This window comes from Pteronotus mesoamericanus, unplaced genomic scaffold (genome assembly GCF_021234165.1).
Source record: "Pteronotus mesoamericanus isolate MK-2021 breed Mesoamerican mustached bat unplaced genomic scaffold, CSHL_Meso_final scaffold_36, whole genome shotgun sequence".
NCBI lineage: Eukaryota > Metazoa > Chordata > Mammalia > Chiroptera > Mormoopidae > Pteronotus > Pteronotus mesoamericanus.
In genome coordinates this window covers 12,780,855-12,805,665 of record NW_026555313.1, presented here as the reverse complement: position 1 = coordinate 12,805,665, position 24,811 = coordinate 12,780,855, and the positions used below count along the sequence as shown (strand labels likewise).

General features: G+C 35.3%; 1 protein-coding gene across 1 annotated transcript in view; it reads right to left on the bottom strand.

The window, feature by feature from the left end:
- The window catches only part of ATM (ATM serine/threonine kinase), a 179,595-nt gene that overhangs the window by 32,221 nt on the left and 122,563 nt on the right, over positions 1-24,811 (bottom strand). Inside the window, exons 40-54 of the mRNA XM_054592505.1 lie at positions 22,799-22,886; positions 18,834-18,922; positions 18,633-18,735; positions 17,904-18,052; positions 16,421-16,525; positions 15,061-15,180; positions 8,383-8,617; positions 7,688-7,855; positions 6,534-6,647; positions 5,647-5,867; positions 4,422-4,629; positions 3,392-3,505; positions 2,873-3,031; positions 2,267-2,405; positions 1,061-1,143 (exon numbers count right to left, since the gene is read on the bottom strand). Of these exons, the coding sequence (XP_054448480.1) occupies positions 1,061-1,143; positions 2,267-2,405; positions 2,873-3,031; positions 3,392-3,505; positions 4,422-4,629; positions 5,647-5,867; positions 6,534-6,647; positions 7,688-7,855; positions 8,383-8,617; positions 15,061-15,180; positions 16,421-16,525; positions 17,904-18,052; positions 18,633-18,735; positions 18,834-18,922; positions 22,799-22,886 (2,095 nt within the window). The remainder of the gene's footprint in view (positions 1-1,060; positions 1,144-2,266; positions 2,406-2,872; positions 3,032-3,391; positions 3,506-4,421; positions 4,630-5,646; positions 5,868-6,533; positions 6,648-7,687; positions 7,856-8,382; positions 8,618-15,060; positions 15,181-16,420; positions 16,526-17,903; positions 18,053-18,632; positions 18,736-18,833; positions 18,923-22,798; positions 22,887-24,811) is intronic.

Below are 24,811 nucleotides of genomic sequence, written 5' to 3'. Positions count from 1 at the left end.
GCAAATCAATAAATGTAATACATCACATAAATAAAAGAAAAGACAAAAACCACATGATCATCTCGATAGATGCAGAAAAAGCATTCGTAAGGTACAGCACCCATTCATGATCAAAACATTCAGCAAAATGGGAATAAATGGGGCATTCCTCAACGTAATTAAGGCCATATATGAAAAACCTACAGCCAACATCATACTCAATGGGCAAAAACTGAAAGCTTTCCCACTAAGGTCGGGAACATGACAAGGATGTCCGCTTTCACTGCTTCTTTTCAACATCGTATAGGAAGTCCTAGCCACAGCGGTCAGACAAGAAAAAGAAATAAAAGGCATTCAAATAGGAAAGGAGGAAGTAAAGCTATCACTGTTTGCAGATGACATGATAGTGTACATAGAAAACCCTGCAGACTCCACCAAAAAACTACTCAACTTAATAAGTGAATTTGGCAAAACAGCAGGATACAAAGTCAATATTCAGAAATCAAAGGCATTTTTGTACACCAGCAATGAAATAGAAGAAAAAGAAATCAGAAACACAAATACCATATGATCTCACCTCTAAGCAGAACCTAATCAACAATACAAAGATGCAGGGAAAATAAGAGCAGCAACACTGAAAGGAAAAGAAATCAACAGAGACAAGAGGGAAAGAGGGAGAGGGGATGGGGAAAAGGAAGGGAAGGGGCAAGTCAAGGAACATACAGCAAGGACTCATGGACAAAACCAAAGGGGAAGAGCTGAGGGAGGGAGGGGAGGAGGGCACAAGGGAAAGTATGGGGCGAAGGCAGAGACAAATGTATTTGAAAAATTAAATAAATAAAAAATAAAACTAAATTGAGAGATAAAAAAGAAAAAAGAAGGGGAAGCAGATGAAGTCTTTACACACTTTGAGGCTTGAGCAAGGGAATCTAATAGTGAAAAAAAACTATAGGTTGAAATAAATAAAATTGTCAACATTTAACCAATTTTGACCTACAAAAAAGGCAATTTTAAATGATTTAACCTAATAGAAAGGAATTTAGTTTATTAAAAAATATCAAAATGGTTAATAGTAAATTACCTTAATTTCCATAGTAGGAACAACAACATCTTCTAAATTCTTAAGTTTAGTAATTGGCTGGTCTGCTGGAATTTTTATGCCTTCTGTATTTAAAATAAAGAAGTTTTAGTGATAAGCAAAGTTGAGGAACAGTACTGAAGGTAAAGCACCATTTAGCAGATGCCACAGACCCAACCTGTGGCTGATCCCTGGTTTAGGCCCTGAGCTAGAACTGAAGACCCATGGGCTCAGGACACAGTGTAGCTCCGGGTCAGAGCATGCAATGCATTTGCAGGGTACCTGCCACTGGTAATTAGACCACAATCCACCTGCGAGGGTAGGTTGAGCACCTTAAGATAATTACATGCTTTTTTAAAGAAATCACATAAGATAAAATTACATAATACACTCCTGTCACATTACTATTAAAAGTGACTAAAGGGCATGATAATATTTTTGTTTGCTAAGAGGAACGCAATGAGAAGTCTCATTCTTATTTCAAAGTATTAATAATTTAAATGTGAAGCTATGATTCTGAACAGAAAAAGGAGTATCATTTTTAAAGTATGGGGAGAGAGATACTTATAAGCAAATGCATATAACCAAAAAATTATACGACCTTATAATTATTTGAACAGACATATCAAAAAGAGTGATGGATTACATGCAAGGCATTCCAAGGAGGAAATAGAGGCCTTTTGACTTTTAACTCCTAGGGCACAATAACTAACAGCATTTTAAAAAACCTCTGATCCTAAAGACTCTCAGTTACTCAGTTAAATGGGTTGCTTCTATGCAATTCTCTACAACAGAAGATTACCCAGAGAAATCAAATAATTAATTCAGTGCAATCATCTATTAGCAATCCAAGCAAAAGATCTTAAGTAAGCCCTGGTTGGTGTGGTTCAGTGGGATGAGCACTGGCTTGCAAACAAAAGGGTTGTGGTTCAATTCCCAGTCAGGGCACGTGTCTGGGTTGCAGCCCGGTCCCTGGTGTCGGGGAAGGCGCATGAGAGGCAACCACACATTGATCTTTCTCTCCCTCTCTGTGTAAAAATAAATAAATACAATCTTAAAGAAAAGATATTAAGTGAAAAAGTGCAGGATGTTGAAGTTATTAGATAAAGATTAAGTTGGGTCACATGTAAACTTGTAATCAAGATGTTCATATCTGTAAATACAGAGAATAACAGCAAAAAATGAACAGCCATTCTTATAAACACATACTTCTCTGAGTCTTCCACTGAGTGGCATCAAAGTTTGCTAACACAATATAAGCATCACAAAGTGCCTCAACACTTCTGACCATCTGAGGTCTCCTACTTCTGATAGTATGTATTATTTTGTTTGCAGCCTCGATTCGATCCTATTATTAAAAACAAACAAACAAACAAAAAAAAAACCAATGCATAAGAAAATACCTGATACTTAAACTTTTCAGTTATAACAACAAAAGAAAAAAAGATTGTATGCACATGTGTAGACAATGAAAGGACTATAATCCCTCAAATCCAAACAAAACAATACCCTTAGGAATGAAATAGATAAAAAGTATAATATAATTTCAAGAGTAAATGGCATGGGATCCTTTCAAAATCAATTTACTTGTTCATTGCTGTAACAAAAAAATGTGAAATATTATTGGTACTTCCTGTGCTTTGAGAAATATTCAGAAATTTTGAACCAATTTTAGGTGGCATCATAATCACAAAGAATTTACAAACTGAATATAGTCACAACACATTCTTAGAATCCCTGATACTTAAGAAAAGGATATTGTGGGAAAACATGAATACCATAATTCAAAAAGTTAAGTATGTTTAATCCATATACCTCATCAAGTTGAGAACTTTGTTTAGGTACATTTTTAGTTATTCTACTCCTTGTTGCTGCCTCTGGTTTGGTCAAAGTTTCATCTTTGTTTGCATTTGCTAAGGCCAGTATAATAAACAAAGTATGATGGGGATGATCCATTGAAATTCTAGAGATGAGCTGTCAGAAAATGAAGAGCCATTAGATTTACACAAACAAAACAAAAAAGTATGAAATACACAACCCTTTTCATTTTGCTTAACATTAAGGTTTGTGTTACTATACTAAATAACGCAGTGAGTGAGATGTATGTATGAGAGACAGAGGTGCATAAGAAAGAGAGAAATTGAGTAACTTGTGTGCAGTGAGAGGAGATAAAAAGAATTCTTCATTCCTGACCTTACATAGCATAAGAAATGTGACTAAAAAAATTTTTTTTTAATTTCCATTGCCCGGGATGGAACAGTAGTATATATTTGATATAGTATATAATAATAGAAAATAATGGCAATTCCTGTTTTGATTTTCAGGTTTACTTACATTATTGAGGACTTCATGAAATCCCAGGCCTCCCATCATCTTGGTCCCCATTCTAGCAGCCAATTGGTACATAAGAGGCAAAAATTTATAGGATGGAATCTTCATCCCATCTCTCTATTATTAAAAAAAAATACAAAATTAAGAAACGATGCATTTCAAATAGTCTCACACCTAAGCAAATAAATTATTCCAAGGTAATGCTCTTCAACTAGCACAACCACCTGGTGCTTGTAATTAACACTTTACAAATTACATTTTTTCCTGATTCTTCGGTAAGTCATAGCATTTGATCCTAAATTACACTGTATTGAAAACTGAAATACTTGGCATTGTTTATAATCCACTGACTTCCCAGGGGGATGAAATGTGGGTCTGAGGACCACAGTGATCTTGACTCCTGAGAAGTCAGTGTGTGGTAAAATGATATAATTACTACACTCTTTATGATAAGAGTAACAAGATTGTTCAATAGTAGCAGAGATCCGCTGTACGTATTATGAATCTTATCAGTCTTTTCATCCAGCAGAACCATTTTACTTTTAAACTTCAAATTCATTGTCATATATATAATTAAAATAACTTTAATAGTAAGTATCAATAAAATTTAATATTTATAAATAAAAATCAGTGAAATACTGCTGTACTGATGCTTCTATAAAAAATATATATATTTGTATTTACAAAAGTAATTCAATGTAAATTCCAGAAAAGCATAAAGTTAGGGGAAAACACCCACTTGTGATCAACTCATTTTTCACTGCTTTCCAAGTACCCAATCTAGGATTCTGGGTACTTTCTTGTGATAATTGCAAAGAAATAGGAACAGATTGACCTAAATTCTCCCATCTCCATATAGAACTGCATCATTACAGCTAACTAAGAATACCTATGTGTACTTGAACCTATGTGTACCATGAGCACTGAACCAAGTGCTAGGGATACAAAGAAGTACGTAACTCATGACACTGATGTACTGAATTCTAAGCTTTTAAAGCACAGGGTAAAATATTGGGTTGAAAACACAAGTCACCTTCATCATGCCATTGACTTCAGAAACTCCAGAATTTTCAAGCCAGAGGGAACAAAGACGAAATATCCACATATCATGCCCTTCTCCACTTAACAGGCAACTGATGTAATTTTCAACTGCTTTACATAAGAAACGTTTACGATCTTCTTTCAGTGCCCGGAGTGCACATTCATCCAGCTCTAGCTCTCGCTGAACCTTCACTGTGTATCTTGCATTAAACAGTTAAAGCACAACACAAAAGCCATCACATTTGACAGAAATACAAAGTCATTTATGATATACAACATCAACAAAAAACCAGAAAAAAGAAAATTCTGAGGATTATAAAGGGGACAAACTTATTTTATCTTTTTAAAAAAATTTACTTTTTGTCTTAAAATAAGTTTGTGCAATTCAAAAGCTATCCTAGGCAACCAAACCTAAGGTATTTAGTTAACTTACACTAAAATAAACAGACCAAAAGGTACTCTCAAATAAAAGGTTTAAATATATCAAAACAGGTAACCAAAAAGCTAACATCCTTATACTCTATAATAAGCTCAGAACCAGAGAATATCACTTCATGTGGGGTGGGGCAGGGGTGGGGTGGGGGTGTGTGTGTGTGTCCGTCCTTCCAAAAAACCAGTATTTATAAAAAATTGTGTATTTATTCTTATTTGTTTAAACTTCAGTCACCTTCAAAGTACTTTCAATTTGATGCAACATACCTATTGAGACATTTTTCCCATTGCTCAAAATAGTTCTGAACTCATCAATTTTGATGCCTTTTAGTGCTTCTGCTAGTTTTTGCTTCAATTCTTCCAGACCTACAAACCATTTCTCTTTGAGTACTTTTTTCATCGGGGAAACAAAAAGAAGTTGCTTAGAGAGACTGGGTGAATAGGGAGGGTGGGGCATGTGGGTCATGCCATTTTTGGTCATAAACTGCTGAACACTCAGTGTGGTGTGGGCAGGTGTGCTCCTAATTCACCCATCATGAAATGGGCAAACATGGTGAAAGACTCTTTAAAAAAAAAAAAAATTCACTGAAGCCGAACATAGTCTTTCACACCACCACCAGCTGGTACACTGATACAGATGGGTTCCTAGAACGCCCACCTAGTGGGGGAAGCCTATACTACAAAGAACTTGTCCTCCAGAAGATAATTCTGGTTTTGAGTCTCCCCCCATATATAGCCACTGTATACTTATGCATCTTGTCACTCCTACACACCTAGTTAGTTACCTGTTGTTGGCCTGAATTTTATGTTCCCTAAGAAGGCCCACTTCCTCTTTGGCCCTTTTCAGGAGAGCTTGTTTGTTTTCAAATTCTGATGATTTCATGTAGTTTTCAATTCTCTGATACTGAGTATCTGAGAACCGTGCTAATGAGAGAAATGCCTTCATTTTTCCATTTATGAGCTCCTCATTGTTTTCTCCATCACAATTTCCAGCAACTTCCACTGCCTTCAAGAAAATAAAATCCATTTCTATTATATTTACAGTTACCAAAGGCATCTAAAGAATCAGGTCAAAGAATCCCTACACTAATGCTTAATTTATTTATGTATCAGCTGAATTTATGACATACAGTATTTTCTTGACTTTTCAAAACTGATAATGACAGCTAATATTTGTAAAGACTTGTGCAAAAACAAAGTACTACATAAAACTTAAAGATAATCACTATTATGCTTTTCATATTACACTCATTTAGTGAGGTAACTATTTCCAAAATTAGTGAAACTAAAAAACTAGCTGGAGTACCAAAGTCCTAGTAATACTTGTTGGCTGGTTGGACTACAAATGAACAGCAAAGGTTGATTTGCATATTCCTTAATCAGCTAGTTTTATAGATAAATAAATGGAGACATGATCAGAAACAATTTGTTGAAAGAATAGCTGCAGTTGGGGGTAAAAGGAAGACACACTGGAGCTTACTTTCAAAATATGCTCCTGCTTTAGTAACATTTTGTTTCATTCTGCCCTAAAGTTATATAGAGCTACAATAATAATAATAAATGGGAAAGTGAAATCATACTTTATTTGCTTTTGATATAAATTTGGCCTTGATAAAAACATCAGGTGTATTCATGCTAAACAACTGTCTTAAGCACTGCTAGAAAGTCTTACCTTTTCTAGATAGGTCTGCATGATGACTGCAGGGTTTTCTAAGCAGGTTTCTGCTAACCAGTTGCCACAAACCCGCAGACATTCTGTGTATATAAGCTTTAGTTTGGGGTCATTCTGTGTTTGAAAAGCAAAATTTTAAAATGTAATTCATTATCAGGACTATACGAAAATATCTTCCACTTAGAAGAAAGAAGCAGGTTAACAATGTTTTTCTTTACCTCCTTTCACAACTATTTTAATAATCCAGGTATGTAAGCCTATGAAATAATCATCCTCTACTCTTTATAGTAGTAGTAGTATTATAACAACTCTCACTTATTGAGTACTTGTACATGCCAGGAATTTCCTAAGGGCTTTCTGTACATTAACACATATAATTCTATGAAATAAGTATTATTATCCATAATTTGCAGAGGACAAAGTAAAACTGAGTTTCAAAGACTGCAGGTAACTCCAGGGCAAATATTGTTAAGCAAATTTTAAACATTATATCATACTGGCTCCCAGTGCTTTGGTATAATAATAAATTCTCTATAATGGAAGATGTCATAAAAGTACCCATTACCAAAAGTACAGTAAGTTGATATTCACTAATCAGGGAATGTGAGGAGGACACCATTGTGACTAAATCTTTTAATACTTCATGGGACCTACTGTACAAATGCCTCTACTTTTGTCCACTGCATGCTGGAAATAAAGTTGGAGAAGCAGCCAAGTTCTCAATAAGTAATAGGTAATTTTAGATAAAATATAAGACATTATATTCTCAAAGTATTTAGACTGACAAGCTAGTTATGCCAACCTGATTTTAAAAAAACTTTTGTTCTCTCATGCATTTTCCTTTATTCCAAATTTATAATAGCTATTTCATGTTTGTTTCCCACATACCCTTCTGGAATTCTGTAGAAAGTTTTTAAAAAAGGCATTGGAATAAATCAAATAATTCTACCACGAGATGGCCTGATAGAATTGCTGAAAACAGAAAAATGAATACTTTCTAAATCCTTTTACCAATATTAATTTTCAGAATACTTCTTACATGTGAATCAGTAATTTCAAGGCTTTAATAGATTTATGAACTTATTAAAAACATTTAAAGCACAGTATTTTTTTTAAAACAGTAAAATACTAATTCAGCCAATAAAAAAGTGAACCTCTGAACAACTGGCATCCAACTTCTTGATCATGTGCTGGAGAATACTCAGGGCGAGACTCTGCTCCTTTTTCGCCCAGAATACTTGAGCTTCCTCCAGCTGCCACTCAGAGACTTCACAACTAGTTAAATTATACTGTTTAATTTTAAATATTGCCCTTTCGGGAAGCTGAAATGAAAATAACATATAAGTAAATACTTTTACTATTGTTACTACTACCACCACTAATAATAATAATGATATAATAATAATAATAATAATAATAATAATAATAAAAGAAGTAACTACCATTCATTGAGGACTAAACTACTGATCAGAATTATCTTATGTATATTTTCCTGCCTTCCTCAGCCTCCACTGTTTTTCTGCCTCTTTTTCTTATATCTATATATACGTGTATGTGAGTGGGAATATGCACAGTATGTAAAATCACTGAATTGTTACCAGTATAAGTTAGAAATCTTCTTATTTTATAGATAGAAAATTCAGGCTTAGAGAAGGTTAAGTGCCTTGTCCAGGCTGAAACTCGGAACTAATTCTAAACTGGGAAACCTTAGCTTAAACAATTACACTATACAGTATTCTAACAGCAATCTGTCTCTCAGTGACATTGCTTTTTGATTCATCCTTTCTATTTTCTAGATAATAAAAGGAAAGGTCAAGAAGTGAGATGACATAGATTCATGTCCCATTACCTGAGTGTTCTTGAAAGTTCGGGCCAGTATAGAGAGTTCTACAAGGTGCTTGGTGAGAATGTCCTGAAAACATTCTTTTTGGGAATTCTCCATGTCCTTTTCCATCAAGAGCTCCAAAATGACTGTGCGTAGAGCCATGATAGGCTCTTGAAAACCAAAATCACTGTCTTTGAGAAGGTGGGAGTGTTTCTGCCACTTTATGTACACTTCAGAGGGTTGCTTACTCATGACTGACCTGAAAGCAAAGTCACAGAATTCATGGAAACAAGAAAAATGAATAAAAATTGCTATGATGCAGATTCTAAATTTAAGATATAACATGAAGGTGCTTTTATGGTAACAAGACTAAAACTTCTAAATACACGAAAATAAGGATCAAATGTAGAAAACTACACAATGGTCTGAACTCGGAGGATCAGCAGAGAGGCCATAGACAACGAACATTTTAAAAGATTTCTTAAAATATTCAGACTTCACAAAAAGCAGCATTTCTAAATATACCGTCTTCTAAAATGAGAACATATTCAGGCCTCTCATGAGAGATGCCTAGACCTCCAGTTCCGTTTCAATACTCCGTGTAGTAAAAGAGTGCATATCAGCAAGGAAAGGAAATCAACCTATTAATTAACAACAGTACTCATCAGGCATAGGGGAGGACTCCATGCATTATAGCAGCTGTTAGGAAATCACTATCCATGTACATAGAAAACCCTGTAGACTCCACCAAAAAACTACTCAACCTAATAAGTGAATTTGGCAAAACAGCTGGATACAAAGTCAATATTCAGAAATCAATGGCATTTTTGTACACCAGCAATGAAAAAGAAGAAGAGATCAGAAAAAAAATGCCATTCAATATAGCAACAAGGAAAATACAGTACCTAGGAATAAATTTAACCAAGGAGGTAAAAGACCTATACGCAGAAAACTATACAACATTGAAGAAAGAAATTAAGGAAGACACAAATATATGGAAGCATATACCATGCTCATGGATTGGAAGAATTAATATCATCACAATGTCCATACTACCCAAAGCAATTTATAGATTCTACGCAATTCCTATTAAGATACCAATGACAGAAATAGAACAGACATTTCAAAAATTTATACGGAACGATAAACGACCCTGAATAGCTGCAGCAATTTTGAGAAAGAAGAACAAAGTAGGAGGGATCACAATACCACACATCAAACTATACTACGAAGCCACTATACTCAAAACAATCTAGTACTGGTACAAGAACAGACCCATAGACCAGTGGAACAGAATAGAAAGCCCAGAAATAAGCCCAGGTCTCTATGGGCAACTAATATATGACAAAGGGTGCAGAAGCATAAAATGGAGTAATAATAGCCTCTTCAACAAATGGTGTTGGGAGAGCTGGACGGCTACATGCAAAAAATTGGAATTGGATCATCAGCTGACACCATACACAAAAATAAACTCAAGATGGATGAAAGACTTAAACGTAAGTCGCAACACCATCAAAGTCCTAGAGGAGAACATTGGCAGGAACCTCTCAGATATCCCACACAGCAATTTTTTCACCGATATGTCTCCTAAAGCAAGGGACGTAAAGGAAATAATAAACAAGCGGGACATCATCAAAATAAGAAGCTTCTGCATGGCTACAGAAAACAGCAGCAAAATGAAAAGGGAGCCAACTCTATGGGAAAATATATTTGCTAATGATACATCAGATAGAGGTTTGATCTCCAAGATATATAAAGAACTCACTCAACTCCAGTCCAGGAAGACAAACGATCCAATCAAAAAATGGGCAAAGGCCCTGGGCAGACGCTTTTTCAAGGAAGAGATACAGAGGGCCCAGAGACATTTGAAAGGATGCTCGGCATCACTAGCCATCAGAGAAATGCAGATCAAAATCATAATGAGATACCACCTCACACCGGTCAGAATGGCCATCAGAAACAGATCAACAAACAACAGGTGCTGGCGAGGCTGTGGAGAAAAGGAAACCCTAGTCCACTGTTGGTGGGAATGCAGACTGGTGCAGCCATTGTGGAAAGCAGTGTGGAATTTCCTCAGAAAGCTGAAAATGGAACTGCCTTTTGATCCAGCGATTCCCCTTCTGGGACTATACTCTAAGAATCCCAAAACACCAATTCAAAAGAACCTATGCACCCCAGTGTTCATAGCAGCACCATTTACAACAGCCAAGTGTTGGAAGCAACCTAAATGCCCATCAGTAGATGAGTGGATCAAAAAATTATGGTACATTTACACAGTGGAATACTACACAGCAGAAAGAAGAAAAGAACTACTAAACTTCGCGACAGCATGGATGGAACTAGAGAGCATTATGCTAAGTGAAATAAGCCAAGGGGCGAAAGACAAATACCATATGATCTCACCTATAAGCGGAACCTAACCAACAGTACAAAGATGCAAGGAAAATAAGACCAGCAACACTGAAAGAAAAAGAAACCTACAGAGACAAGAGGGAAGGAGGGGGGTGGGCAAGGGAAAAGGAAGGGAAGGGGCAAGTCAAGGAACGTATAGCAAGGAATCATGGACAAAACCAAAGTGGGGAAGGACTGAGGGAGGGAGAGGGAGGAGGGAGACAAGGGAAAATGGTGGGGGAAAGGCAGAGACAAATGTATTTGGAAAAATAAATAAATTAAAAAAAAAGAAAAAAGAAATCACTATCCAGTGAAGGAAATGATGGTACAGGTTTCAGACACCAACATTATTTATTAAAGGAAGAGAAAATGCGTATTGTACAATTAGTTTACATGAACAGTATGTTTCCCAGGTGTTTAACTAGGCAACATTCTCTAATCATTCAGAAGCACTGTATTGAGAGAAATTAATATGAAGCAGGGAAGAGAAAGAAGGTGACAAGGTGCTGATTAGCAAATGAAAGCTCTTCTATTGCTTAATAAAGGACACAGTGACATCAATTCATAGGAACCAAAACTAATTCCTTCCAAGATAATCCTAGAGCAAGAGGTATCAAATTTTTTAATCTTAGGAATTCTTTTACACTCTTTCAAATTATTGAAGACTCTAAGGAGCTTCTTAATTGGATTATATCTACTGATATTTACCGTATTAGAAACTAAAGCTGATAAAACATCAAACACATATTCATTTATTTAAATAACAATAAATCTACTATACATCCTAAGTAACATTAAAAAAAAACACACTTCTCAAAACAAAATTTAGTGAGAAAATGTTATTGAATCATATTCTGCAAATCTCTGATGTCTTGGTTAATAGAGATAGTTGAATTCTCTTCTTTGATTCTCCATTTGGTTTGTTGTGATATGATGTTTTGGTTAAAGTATATGAAGAAAATTTACCCTCATACAGGTATGTAGCTGAAAAAGGGAGGGGTATGTTAATAGTCTTCACAGATAATTGTGGGTATGTCTTTTCAGATACCTCCAAAACTTTATGGACCACATGAAAGAATGAGAGGAAAGAAAGAAAGAAAAGAAAGAAAGAGAGAGAGAGGAAGGAAGGAAGGAAGGAAGGAAGGAAGGAAGGAAGGAAGGAAGGAAGGAAGGAAGGAAGGAAGGAAGGAAAGACATCTTACTATAAGTATAAAGATAGTTTTGTGCCATGGACCCTCTGAGTAGGCTCATCAAACTTTCCGTCTGCCTTACTTCCTTGTAATTCCCTATCAGAAAAAGAGCCAGTATTACTCTTCAGGGGTTTCTTAAGGTATCCTATCCTGTCTTTAGTATGACATTTTTCATTCAGAGGAGAAGTTCCTAGATTACTGGCAATACGAACTACCAATATACTTATGAGAGCAGAAAGTGGTTTTGTTTATTTTCTAATTAATGCCCTTTTGAAAAACCATATTATTTCCTGACTCTAAAATTTCCTTCTCCTTTCTGCTCACAAAGCATATTCAAAGCTTTAGTTTAGCATAAAATTATACCCTCTTTCCTTCCTCGGATAATAGTAATAATAATGACTCAGAATGCCAGAGCTACAAGGGCCCCTAGAGGCCATCAAATATAAATCTCCCATATTAGAAATGAGGAAAGTGAGGTCCCCCCAAATAAGTGACTTTCTCAGGGTCAAAAAAATCAAAACTGAGATTAATAGTTGAAGGAGACAGACACAGACAACAGATTCCTAGTAGTCTTGAACAGACTGCCTAAGGTAACACAGGTCAACACCTGAGATCATCAGAGGCGATCCAGAAAGAAAAAAACAGTGGTCTCCCACCACAGAAGCTCATACCACAAAGTCAGGAAATCAAGACAGAGCAATTTAAGAAGCAGAAGCAAAAAAGAAGAGTCTCACAAATAATGGGAAGACAAAGAAACACTCCCCAGTCGAATGGAAAGGAGGAATCCTCAGAAAGAGAACTAAATGAAATAGAGGCAAGTAAACTACCAGATACTGAGTTCCAAACAATGGTTCTAAGGAAGCTCAATGAGCTCTGTGAGCTCAGAGAGAATTACAAAAAACTACAGGGAAACTAGGAGGAACTTACTGCAAACTATATCCGCATGAAAAAGGACATAGAAACTATCAATGAGAGACAAGAGGAAATGAATACAATTTCTGAAGTGAAGAACACAGTAGAGGAAATCAAAAGCAGGCTAGATGAAACAGAGGACTGAATCAGCAAGCCGGAGGATAAGGTAGAAAAAAGCTCCCAGAAAGAGCAAAATAGAAAGACTCAAAAAGAATGAAGAGGCATTTTGGGAAGTGCTGGACAACCTGAAAAGTAATAATATCCGTATAATAGGGATACCAGAAGTAGAAGAGGAGGAAGGGATAGAGAACCTGTTTGGAAAAGTAAGGATGGAAAACTTCCCTAATCGGAGGAGAGAAAAAGTCACACAAGCCCAGGAAGCACAGAGGGACCCATTCAAGAGGAACCCAACGAGGCCCACTCCAAGACACATCATCATTAAAATGGCAAATATCAAAGACAAACAGAGAATCCTAAAGGCAGCAAGGGAGAAACAGGTAGTAACATATAAGGGAGCCCTGATATGGCTAGCACCTGACTTCTTAACAGAAACACTACAAGCCAAAAGGGAATAGCAAGAAATATTTCAAGTCATAAAAGGCAAAAGCCTGCAACAAGACTGCTCTACCCAGCAAGGCTCTCAGTTAAAATGGAAGGTGAAACAAAGAGTTTCTCAGACAAAAGAAGGCTAAAAGAATACACCTCCACCAAACCAGCACTGCAAAATATGCTAAAGGGACTGCTTTAAGAAGATGAAGAAAAAGAATCTATCAATACCCAGTTCCTTTCACAGTCACCAATACTTGACTTACCAATATTTTTAATACTTAATCTGATTGTGACAATGATGTTATTTTAATTGTTACTTTATTATTTGTTAAAACTAAACCTGTTTTTGTATATTTCTTGCCTATTTCTATTATTTTTAAAAAGCTCTAAATGACTTTTTGGTATTCTTTATCCATTTTTTAATTAAATGTTTGTAGAATTTTTTCCCTTAAAAACAAAACAAAAACTATTAACCCTTTTTTAGATGTGTTACAAATACTCTCCTATTCTATTACTTGTCCTTTAACTTTTTTTATATGTATATTACTATATAGTCTTAAATGTTTAATATATTCATATTGTCAATATTGTCCTTTACAGCTTCTGGGTTTGAATATGTTATTTCAGGGTAAGAAAAATATTAGTTTGTATTTTCTCCTAAAACTCCTTAGATCTTTACATATTGATTTTTAATTCACCTGAATATTTTTTGTATAATGTGTGAAATATGGCTCTACATTTGTTTTATTTCAAGTAATAGTGGTCCATGCACCTTATTTGTTTTATAAGCCTTATTTTCCCCATTGATTTGAAATACCAATTTAATCATAGTTTACATTGTTAGACAGATATATACGTTTGTTTCTAGGAAGAAAATAAAAAAGTCCAAACTGAGATCTGTAGCATCCGGAAGAGGTGCTTTAGCTCATTTTCCAATACTCAGGATCACTTCCTTCTCACCAATATAAAGCCAATCTCCCCTACATGACTCTAAATTCACTGACAGTCACTGAATAAAGACCACTGAATGTTTAGTATGAATCAGTCACCAGAAAAATGCACTAGGGATACAACAATACACAGGAGAATGGGCCCCTCCTTTACGGAGCCTCTAGTATAGCATGGCAAAGTCTCTATAAAATGACACTAATGCCAACGCAGTGCTAGAATGGAGTATGTAATATGCTCATCTAGGGTAGAAAAGGGACAACGCTGTAAAGAGGAAAACATAGCTCTGGCTGGTGTGGCTCAGCAGGCTAAAGCATCATCTTCTAAAAAGAAAGGTTGCAGGTCAATTCCCAGTCATGGCACAGGCCTGGATTGCGGGTTCGGTCCCCATTAGTGCCCATATGAGAGGTGACCGATAGATATTTTTGTCTCTCCCTTTCTTCCCCTCTCTCTAAAATCAATAAGCATAACCTCAGTAAGGGATTAAGAATGAAAAAGAAAAAGGAAACCACATAAAGCTAAATATTAAAACTTGAATTTTTACATTCAATATTTTTGAAAATGTTTAATAAGACCACAGGACCACAGTTCACTAGGCTAATCAACATCTTGAAAGAGCAAACCTCCTGTTTGCCTCTATTCTGATTTTTAAAGTCACTGCTGGTAACAGAAAACCACAATTGAGAATAACAAAGCCATATGAATCACACACCTTGAGAAGATCTCCCCGATGTTTTCAAGCTCTCCGATGGCCTGCAATCTGCTAAGTGTGGGGTAGAGTGAATACACAGACTCAAGGCTGCCCTTACACAGCTCTTCTACTTCTTTTACTCTAGTAGCAAAAAATAAAACAAAAAAAAACAAAACAAAAAACAGGCCAATTAGAAAACTAAGAAGAGGTTTTTAGGAAAGCAAAAGTTAAAATCTATTGGTAAAGAGTTCTCAACACAGGCTCTGATTTTGATCTAACAATACTAATATTCACAAGCCCAGCATAATGCAGTGAAAAAACAAAGTCTGGAATCGCACAGAGCTCAATGTACACTTATCGCTGTTATAACGTTGGCCACATAATTGGTTTCCTCTGAATCTAAGCTTTTCTCTTCCAGAATTATTTTGAAGATTAGAGAATACATATAAAAAAGCCTAAGAGTCAAGTACATAATAAGCACTTAAATGGTAGCAGTATTACTTCTGTAACAAAATATACGATTTAATAGGTAACTAGCTACTGCTAAACATACGTTAGTGCTTTCTGGTACAATGTCTCATTTGTGTCTTATCACAAGGCTCTAAGTATTGACTATTGGTCACCACTTTATATTAAAAAGAAATGCTAACAGTAAAAGAGGTAAATTCCATACAATTACTAAAAAGAATAAGATTAAAACTCTGAGTGTACTGGTTCAGAGAGAAAACAGAGGCATGGCAATCAGCAGAACTTTGGTGAGAGTTCAGTGTAAATAACTCACCTGGAGTCCTAAAGAAAATGTTTTTTTTAAAAGGAAAGAGTGTATTTGAACCGAACAAAGATAAATGTATTACATAAGAAAAAATTATGTAACTACGTAGCATATGAGCATGCTCCAACATCTAAAATAAAAACTAAAAACACTGTAATACATACACACACACACACATATATATTTGACAAATGTGCATTAAAGAATTCTCTAACACGTAACATTTAGAACGCAAAGAATATTTTTTCAAGTCAGAAAATAATTAAGATATACACATCCACAATTCTTATAAAAACATGCTTGCAGAAGATAAAACTCATCTGAGCACTCATTTCTCAGATAAGGAAAAGCAATGGAAATGTTAAACAATGGATACTGCCCTCCCATTTGCAGTGTTTAAGTTTCAACACTAATTCGTATGAATTTTTTATTACACAGGCAATTGTTTTGAGAGGAGGGTAGGAATGACAAGGAAGTAACCTGACTCTAGCCACCAAGTCCTTATCACTTTACCAGGGCAAATCCATACACTGAAATCATTTGTCAAGTTTTCAGAAAAGAAGCTATGACATTAAATGTTAAAATACAATGTCTTTCTTATAATAGTACCTGGCATATTTGACACTTTCATAAAATGTGGTGAATTCTCTGTCTCTTAGAGACTGCAAAGCATTGTAGAGTGATTCGTGGTAACTGGCTCCTTCTATTCCTTTGCTGTGAGATAATTTTAAAAATAAAAGAAAAAAGTATTTTAAAACAAAAAAATCTTAAAATATACATGCATAAATAATTTCACCAAGAAACCACATTTTCAAACTGCAATTAAGATTTCTCCATTTTAAAAAATGCATTTCTAGAAATTTTGGTAAGAAATACAAAGAATTAGATCCTTTAAATCTTCGAGCAAAAAAAAAAAAATTCTGACATATTGTGCCTGGTTCTAATTATTCTATATTTTCACTTATACATTCAATAAACATTTCCTATCTGCCAGAACCTAGGCACCTGCTTCTAGATGCAGACAAGTCAGATCAGGTCCCCATTCTCATGGAGTTTATGTTCTGGTTTGGAGAAGATGGACAAGAGGTAAGAAAAATATCAGGTAGTGACATGGAACATGACGAGATTTAAAATAGAGTAACAGAATGACTACTTTAGAATGGGTAATGAGGAAAGATCTCACTGAGATGTGACATTATTAAATTAGAATCTGAATGATAAGAAGCCACACAAGGTAACGGGGGATAAAAAAAGACATGTTAGGCATTTAGGTAGAAACAGCTTGATCTCATGATATAAAAGAGAAGGATGACGTGGCTGAAACAGAGCAGACGAAGGAAAGGAGAGTATATGGTGATTTATATACAAAGGCAGGAAGGAACAAGATCACAGACTAAAATATTTTAAAAACATGACAAGTGTATCGCTAATTGCACAGCAATCTAATTGTTTGCAATTTGAAAGACACCCCAATTAACAAAAAATTTTTTAACTATGTAATCAGTTAAACATAGTTAGTTTGATTTTTCTGCTGTTCATATCTTCAGAAGACTTTTTTTAACAAAAATAAAAAACTTCAATTAACTAAGTATTTGGCTTTTATTCAGAAAACACTGTGGTCTTACATACAGGTTATAAATGTTACCTTCTTGTGTTAGTAATTTAGCTGCATTATTTGATAAAAAGAAATATTTCATGAATAAAAAAGTTAAACAGTCTTTTGTGTATCATTAAGCCAATAAAAGTACTAACTAAAATGTTTGTGATAGGGAGTTAGAAGAGAAGTTCCTATAATTTTTTAAAAATTTGTAAATATAAGTTAGAAGATTCTCATGAGAAAATACGTTTTATATTTTTCTTTTCAATCACACTTTTGGGTGGGTTTAGAATTTCTCTAATGTAAGAGAGTAAAATTCAAGCCTAGGTACATTATCTGCTTATTGCTATCTTATTTAAGCCTTTTGGCATATCCATAGCTTGCAATATCTCAAAAACATAAAACAAAATTCCTGTTGCATTCAGAGCAGTATTTTAAAAGTGTACTGTTTATAATCAGAGAAATGATGATTGAAAATGTCAGAGTTCTTCTTACTTAACAGAAATGCAGTGGTCCCACTGCATATTCCTCCATGCTGCTTGGTAATGAAGTTCCTGTAGTTCAGCACAGTGCTCTTTATTTTCATGATCTAATCCTCTTAAATAGACAGAAAGAATATGGCAGAGTCCCAGATTCTGCAAGGCCTGAGCAGGAGTTTAAAAAACATAAGTAATCAAAGATAACAGTAGAGAAACAAAAAATAACAATCAAACATGAAAAGTAACTTTTTAAGGATTTTAGTAGTACTGAATATATCACTAAAATTTCTGAAATGCTGATTGTTATGTTCTCCCAAAACACTAGATAGAACTCAAAGGACTCTAATATTTGATGGGAGAATGGTTAAAATACATCAGTTATTAACAGAAATGATGTCTTCTGGGTCCAACTCTAAGGCAAACTATAAGAAACAGTTTACATGAGATTATCCAGGTGAAGGACTGAGTCACTACCTGGCACACTGTACACAGTCAAGACATGTCTCCGACTGTTAGCTAATACTTTCATGTTAAACAAACCTACATTATCTTTTAGGTCAGTGCCCTATCCAGTTACCTGTTCATTCCTCTGACTATTCAGCCCAATCCCTGAAAAACAGGTGATTTTCAGTCTTATATCGAATACCTAGAATTTATCTGACTATGTCAAAATTCCTCTGACATAGTGAAATAATCTCAGCACTACGCTTGTAGTAGATCCTAAAGCAGGAAAAAAAAAAAATACCTGAATTATTCCTGCCTGGCGAGTTGATGAAGGGATTGCCGACTCAAGGTCGTATGTTACGAGGGCTTTCTCCCACATTGCTTCATGTTCATATGTTCGGAGTCTACAATTTAAGATTTCAAAATACTTTTGAGTTCCATGTCCATGTAACTCCTTTACAAACAGTATTATAATAACATTACCTAGAAAAATGCGATTTACCTAGTCAGGGGTTGTAGAATCTTTCCTCCACCACAGCCATACAGACTATCTGGCTCTCCTATACTTCTGTAGATTTCTAAGAGCAGATCCTAAAAATAGGGAAACAACAAAAATTGGAGGAAAAAACCATCACTTTAAAAATTTAGTGAATTGGACATTTACCAACAAATAAATCTCAATTCTAAATGCTATGTTATAAAGTAAAATATGATACTGAAAGAAATATTAAAGATTTGGATTAGCAACCCAGAAAGATCCCAGACAACAGAATGATGGTGTAATGCCTGAGAAAAGTTGCACAGAATCTGATGAATTAGAAAAGAAATAAATTCCAACCAACCAGACTTTTAACACATGCAAATATCATCTGAAAAACCCCCCAAAAAACCCAGCTAAGGACTTCTGGGTAAGATGGAGGTGTAGATAGATATGCTTTGCTTCCTCGCACAACCAAAAGGACAACAAACTTAAAAATAAAAAACCAGAACTGCCAGAAAACCGGACTGTGTGAATGTCCCACAACCAAGGAATTAAAGAAACATTCATTCAGACTCATAGGAGGAGTGAAGCTGAGCAGCCAGGCAAAGAGGATGTATGGCAGCAGCTGGCGGACTGAGTGGGCGAGGTGGCAGCTGGCGAACCACAAACTGAGCGGTTCCACAGTTGCATGCAGATAAGCTGGGAGGAACAACTGGGGAGCAAGACAGACCACACAACCCAGGGTTCCAGCGTGGGGAAACTAAAGCCTCAAAACCCTATGGCTGTAAAAAGTTGTGGGTGCTGCAGTGGGAGAAACTCCTAGACCTACAGGAGAATTTGTTGGAGAGACCCAAAGGGTCCCAGAAAATACATCCACCCACCCACCCACCCAAGAATTGGCACCAGAAGGGCCCAATTTGCTTCTAGGTAGCAGGGAAAGTGACTGAAAGCAGGGGGAGAACCCAGCAAGCAGCATTTGTTCCCTATCTGATCCCTCCCCCACATATAGCACCACAACTCAGTGAGGTGAGTGGCCCCACCCTGACTAATACCTAAGGCTCTGCCCCTTACTATGTAACAGGTGTGCCGAGACAAAGAAATATGGCCTGAATGAAAGAACAGATCAAAATTCCAGAACAACTAAGTGATGAACAGATAGTCAACCTATCAGATGCAGACTTCAAAACACTGGTAGTCAGGATGCTCAAAGAAATGATTGAGTATAGCTGCAAAATAAAGGAAGAAGTGAAGGCTATACAAAGTGAAGTAAAGAAAAATCTATAGGGAACCAACAGTGAAGGCAAGGGAATGGGACTCAAATCAATGACTTGGAACACATGGAAGGAATAAACATTCAACTGGAAGAGAATGAAGAAAAAAATTCAAAAAAATAAGGAGAGGCTTAGGAATCTCTGGAACAACTTTAAATGTTCCAACATCCAAATCATAGAGGAGGAGAAGAGAAAGACCAAGAAATTGAAACTTGTTTGAAAAAATAATGAAAGAAAACTCCCCCAATCTAGTGAAGGAAATAGACAGACAAGTCCAGGAAGCTCATGGACTCCCAAACAAGTTGGACCCAAAGAAGAACACACCAAGACACATCTCAATTAAAACACCAGAGATTGAAGATGAGGAGAAAATCTTAAAAGCAGCAAGAGAAAAGGAGACAGTTACCTACAAAGGAGTTCCCATAAGACCATCAGCTGATTTCTCAAAAGAAACCTTGTAGGCAAGAAGGGACTGGAAAGAATTATTCAAAGTCATGAAAGGCAAGGACCTCCATCCAATATTACTCTATCCAGCTATCATTTAGAATGGAAGGGCAGAAAAATTGCTTCCCAGGTAAGGTCAAGTTAAAGGAGTTCATCATCACCAAACCCTTATTATTTGAAAGGTTAAAGGGACTTATCTAAGAAAAAGAGATTGAAACTATGAACAGTAAAATGACAACAAACTCACAACTATCAACAACTGAACCTAAAAATCAAAAACAAACTAAGCAAACAACTAGAACAGGAACAGAATCACAGAAATAGAGATCACATGGAGGGTTACCAGTGGGGAGGAAGATGAGGATGAGGGACAATGGGGAGAAGGCACAGAGAATAAAAAGGATAATTGGTAGGCATAAAATAGACAGGGGGAGGTTAAGAATAGTATAGAAAATGGAGAAGCAAAGAACTTACATGTATGACCCATGGACTAAGGGACCAGACTGCTGGAGGGAATGGCGGTACCAGGCTGAGTGGGACAAAGGAGGTAAAGCTGAGACAACTGTAATAGCATAATCAATAAAATATATTAAAAAGACAAACAATAAAAAACAGCTAAATTGTAGATGGGAAAATGACATGCTGTAGCTTAGTCTGACTCTTGAAATGAAATTTGATAACAGTTAAAAGTCATGAGATTTTCTTGGAAAGAATAACAAAAACTGTATTATGTTATAACTGGTAAAATGTGATATAAATAAAGAAGTGGTTTGGTAACTGAAGTCTCTGTTTTAAAATTTACACAGATAAAAATTAATTTAGTTTAAGCCATCTTGGTAAAATAAAAATAAAAACTGAAAATGTTGGAAACTGTATTGCATAGAAAATTGGTTGGGCAATTTCACTGCCTAAAGAATGCGTGCTCCAGAGGCTATTTCCTCAAAAAAAATTCATTAATACTGGCATCATTCTGTAATTGTAAAAAACTGGGGTTTTTTTCATAAACATGAACTCAAGCTCTCCATGCTGGAACATTCATTACTTAAGCTTAGCTCAGTGCCTGGTACACAAAAAATATTCCAAAAATTCTGCAAAAGAGGGTAAGACTATAAAGAAGCAAAAAAGGAGAAAAAATGGGAGCCTGGAATAAAAAAATGTAGATAAAACATATTGTAAGCAAGGCATGGTTGATAGTGTTAATTGTTAATGAAACACTGAGAAACATGTTGAATGAAAGGTGACCACCAGACTTAGTAACATGAAGTGTACAGGGGACATTAGCAAGTGCTATGTCAGTGGAGAGAGTGGAAGGAGAGGAAACGGAGACACCAAATACAGATGACGCTTTTGAAGTTTTGCTGTGAAAGGAAGAGAGATAAAAAGGGTGACACCTAAGAAAAGAAACAACACTGGGATGAAAAAGACATTTTCTGGTAGGTTGAAGGAAGATGCTTTTAATAAAGAAAGTTTAAAAAGAGTTTGGATATGTTGAGAGAGGGCACAGCACACTTAAAAATAACTTTGTGAGAAAGAGATGATTAAAAACAAAGCACTGGAAGAAAGATTAGTCTTGGACAGAAAAAGAAACTATTTCTCCAATATATGTAGGGGAAATATTAGATGGGAGCAGACACAGGGAGATTTCTATGTCAGATAGTAGATTGAAGTGGGATATACTATCTATGTTGCCTGTTTTCTCCAGAAGTAGGAGGCAAGCTTGAAAGCAAACACAAAGAGGAGATCAGAAGTTTAGGCAAAGTGAAAAAGTTGCAACTATCATTTCAGAGGAATGAATTGACCCAAGATATTCAGTAAGAATAGGCCAACTTAAAAGTAGATATTAACTAATTTATAGAAAAAGCAGTTTTCCCTGAGATGTGACATACAATAAATAAGTAAAGAAACAAGTTTGTAATTACAAATGTTAAGTGCTATATGGAAAATAAACAGGGTTCTGTGGCAGAAAATATATGGTATAGATTACTGTATGATAAGGGTAGTTTTAGGTCAATTTTCCTGATTAAAATAAGCCAAGAGTACAAAGGTTAAATTGGTGTAAGATTATACAATTTTGTGGTAGAGGCAGGATTAGAACTCAAGTTTGTCTACTCCAAGGCCAAAGCTGCAAACTATGAATTTATGTATGTGACACTCAGTGCAAAAAGTAAGTTCAGTTTGAAAGTTAAATGACATCAATACAGCTTCTATAACAAAATAACCCAAAGTATAAAATAAATATTATCACAAAGAAGAGGGCCTATAAACATTTACCTGTAAACTTATTCCAGTTTCTTCTTTACTTTTTTCACTCAAGCTTGAAATTGTTGTATTTTGGCTTTCTTCTTCAAATGCAGGATTTCTGTCACAAAACACTTCTTTTAATGACAATATACTATTTTGATGTTTGTGAATACATATATAATAAACTTTGATGGAAAAACTAACAAAGGTAACAAAATAGTGAACCATTTATACTTTCAAACATAATAAATAGCATTTAGGCCTAGAATGAAAAAAAAATTGTGAATATTAATTTTTCAATGAGGATTACATTTTAATGACAATGTCATATATGGAAAAAAACTATATGCCAAAATATGGTTATTTATATAGATAGGCTTGTTCAAAAATAGAGCAGGTGACATAATACAGCTCCTAACTGCTTTGCCAGTGGTTTTACCTAAAGTTTAAGTTCATTAATAATCACAGGCATACCAATTAAGATGATACTGAAACACTACTTAGCACCTGATAAATGGGCAAAAATTAAGACGTCTGAGAGTATTAACTGTTGAGAAGCCTACATCCAAGATTATGAAACCAATAAATGGTACTAAGGATGAGAACTCAGATTTGTCTGCTATAAGGCCTTAGCTTTAAACCAGGTATTTATATATGATAGTTATTTGTATAAGTAATTTCATTTCTGAAATTGCGCAACCTACACAGTGTCTATAAAATATGTGATAGCACCTCTGTTATTTATTTATAAACTTATTCTTCTTTATTCTTTACTTTTTTCACCCAAACTAGAAATAGTTGTACTTTGGCTCCCTCCCTTCTTCAAATGTAAGGCCTCCTACTGATCCACTTCCTGGCAAACCACACTCATAAGTATGCAAATTGGCATAACCATCTGAAAAAACAATTTGGCATTATCGTATAAGGTTGAAAATTTATATATCCTGCCACCTAGTAGTTCTACACTTAGGTATACATCATTAACAGGAAGAGGCAAATTATGGCATATTCTCTCATTGGTACACTATGTGGCAGTGACAAATTAATGAACTACAGCAGCACACAACATAAATAAAATCTTACAAAAATATTTCATGAAAAAACAAGTTGTAGAAAATACATATAATTTCTTATAATACTTAAAAATAAGGAAAACTATCATATATTTAGAGGTTCATACTCACATAACAATATCACCTAAATGAATGATGATAACCACAAAACAGAAGATAAAATTTCCCTGTCGGAGGGAGCACAGAGGGATGGGACAGAGACCACTGACTGACATAATGGTGCTGACAATATTCTACTTTGCTTCACAGCCTTTATACACAGATATTACACAGATTTTCCTTATTGGCAAGGCATACAAAAAGAAGTTATTAGAGGAGAATTTGGAAAGTAGGAAAGACACTATTAGAGACTGTGAATCTAAGTCTAAGGCTAAGGCTGTAATTCATCCAGACAAAAAAATGGAATTGGCAGGACTTTTGTCAGGAACGCTGAAATGACGGAGGTTGTAAACTAATGACACTTGTCTAAATCCTGTTTGAAGAAGTTCTGACTTCTTTCTAAAAAAAAAAAAATTAGGGATACTAACCTTTGAAATCTCATACTTTCTCAGAAGCAAGTTACAAGTAAATAAAACTTGATATGTATTTTTGAATACCTAGTATGGAGACATTTTGCTATAAAATGACTTGAATAAAAAAGTTGAGAGCAATTAATTTCTTGCACATGACAGTGTTTGTAAACTGTTCATTTGTGTTTTGCTTTCAGCTACTCTTTTCCCGATCACCTTAAATTTACAAAGTGCCAGTTCACCTCAGTTACTAAACAACACTGGCATTCCCTTCACTCTGTACACCTCATATCTGTTTGCCCTCCCATTCCCATCAGGCATCTGGGAAAAAAAAAAAAATCAAAACTAGAGTCTTAAAGCAAACAGCAAGTGCTATTTATCTGTCAAGCACTTTTTCCAAATGTCAACCAAAGTAAAATGTAGGCACTTCTGCTTTAAGACAATTAATTTTGCAAAAACTT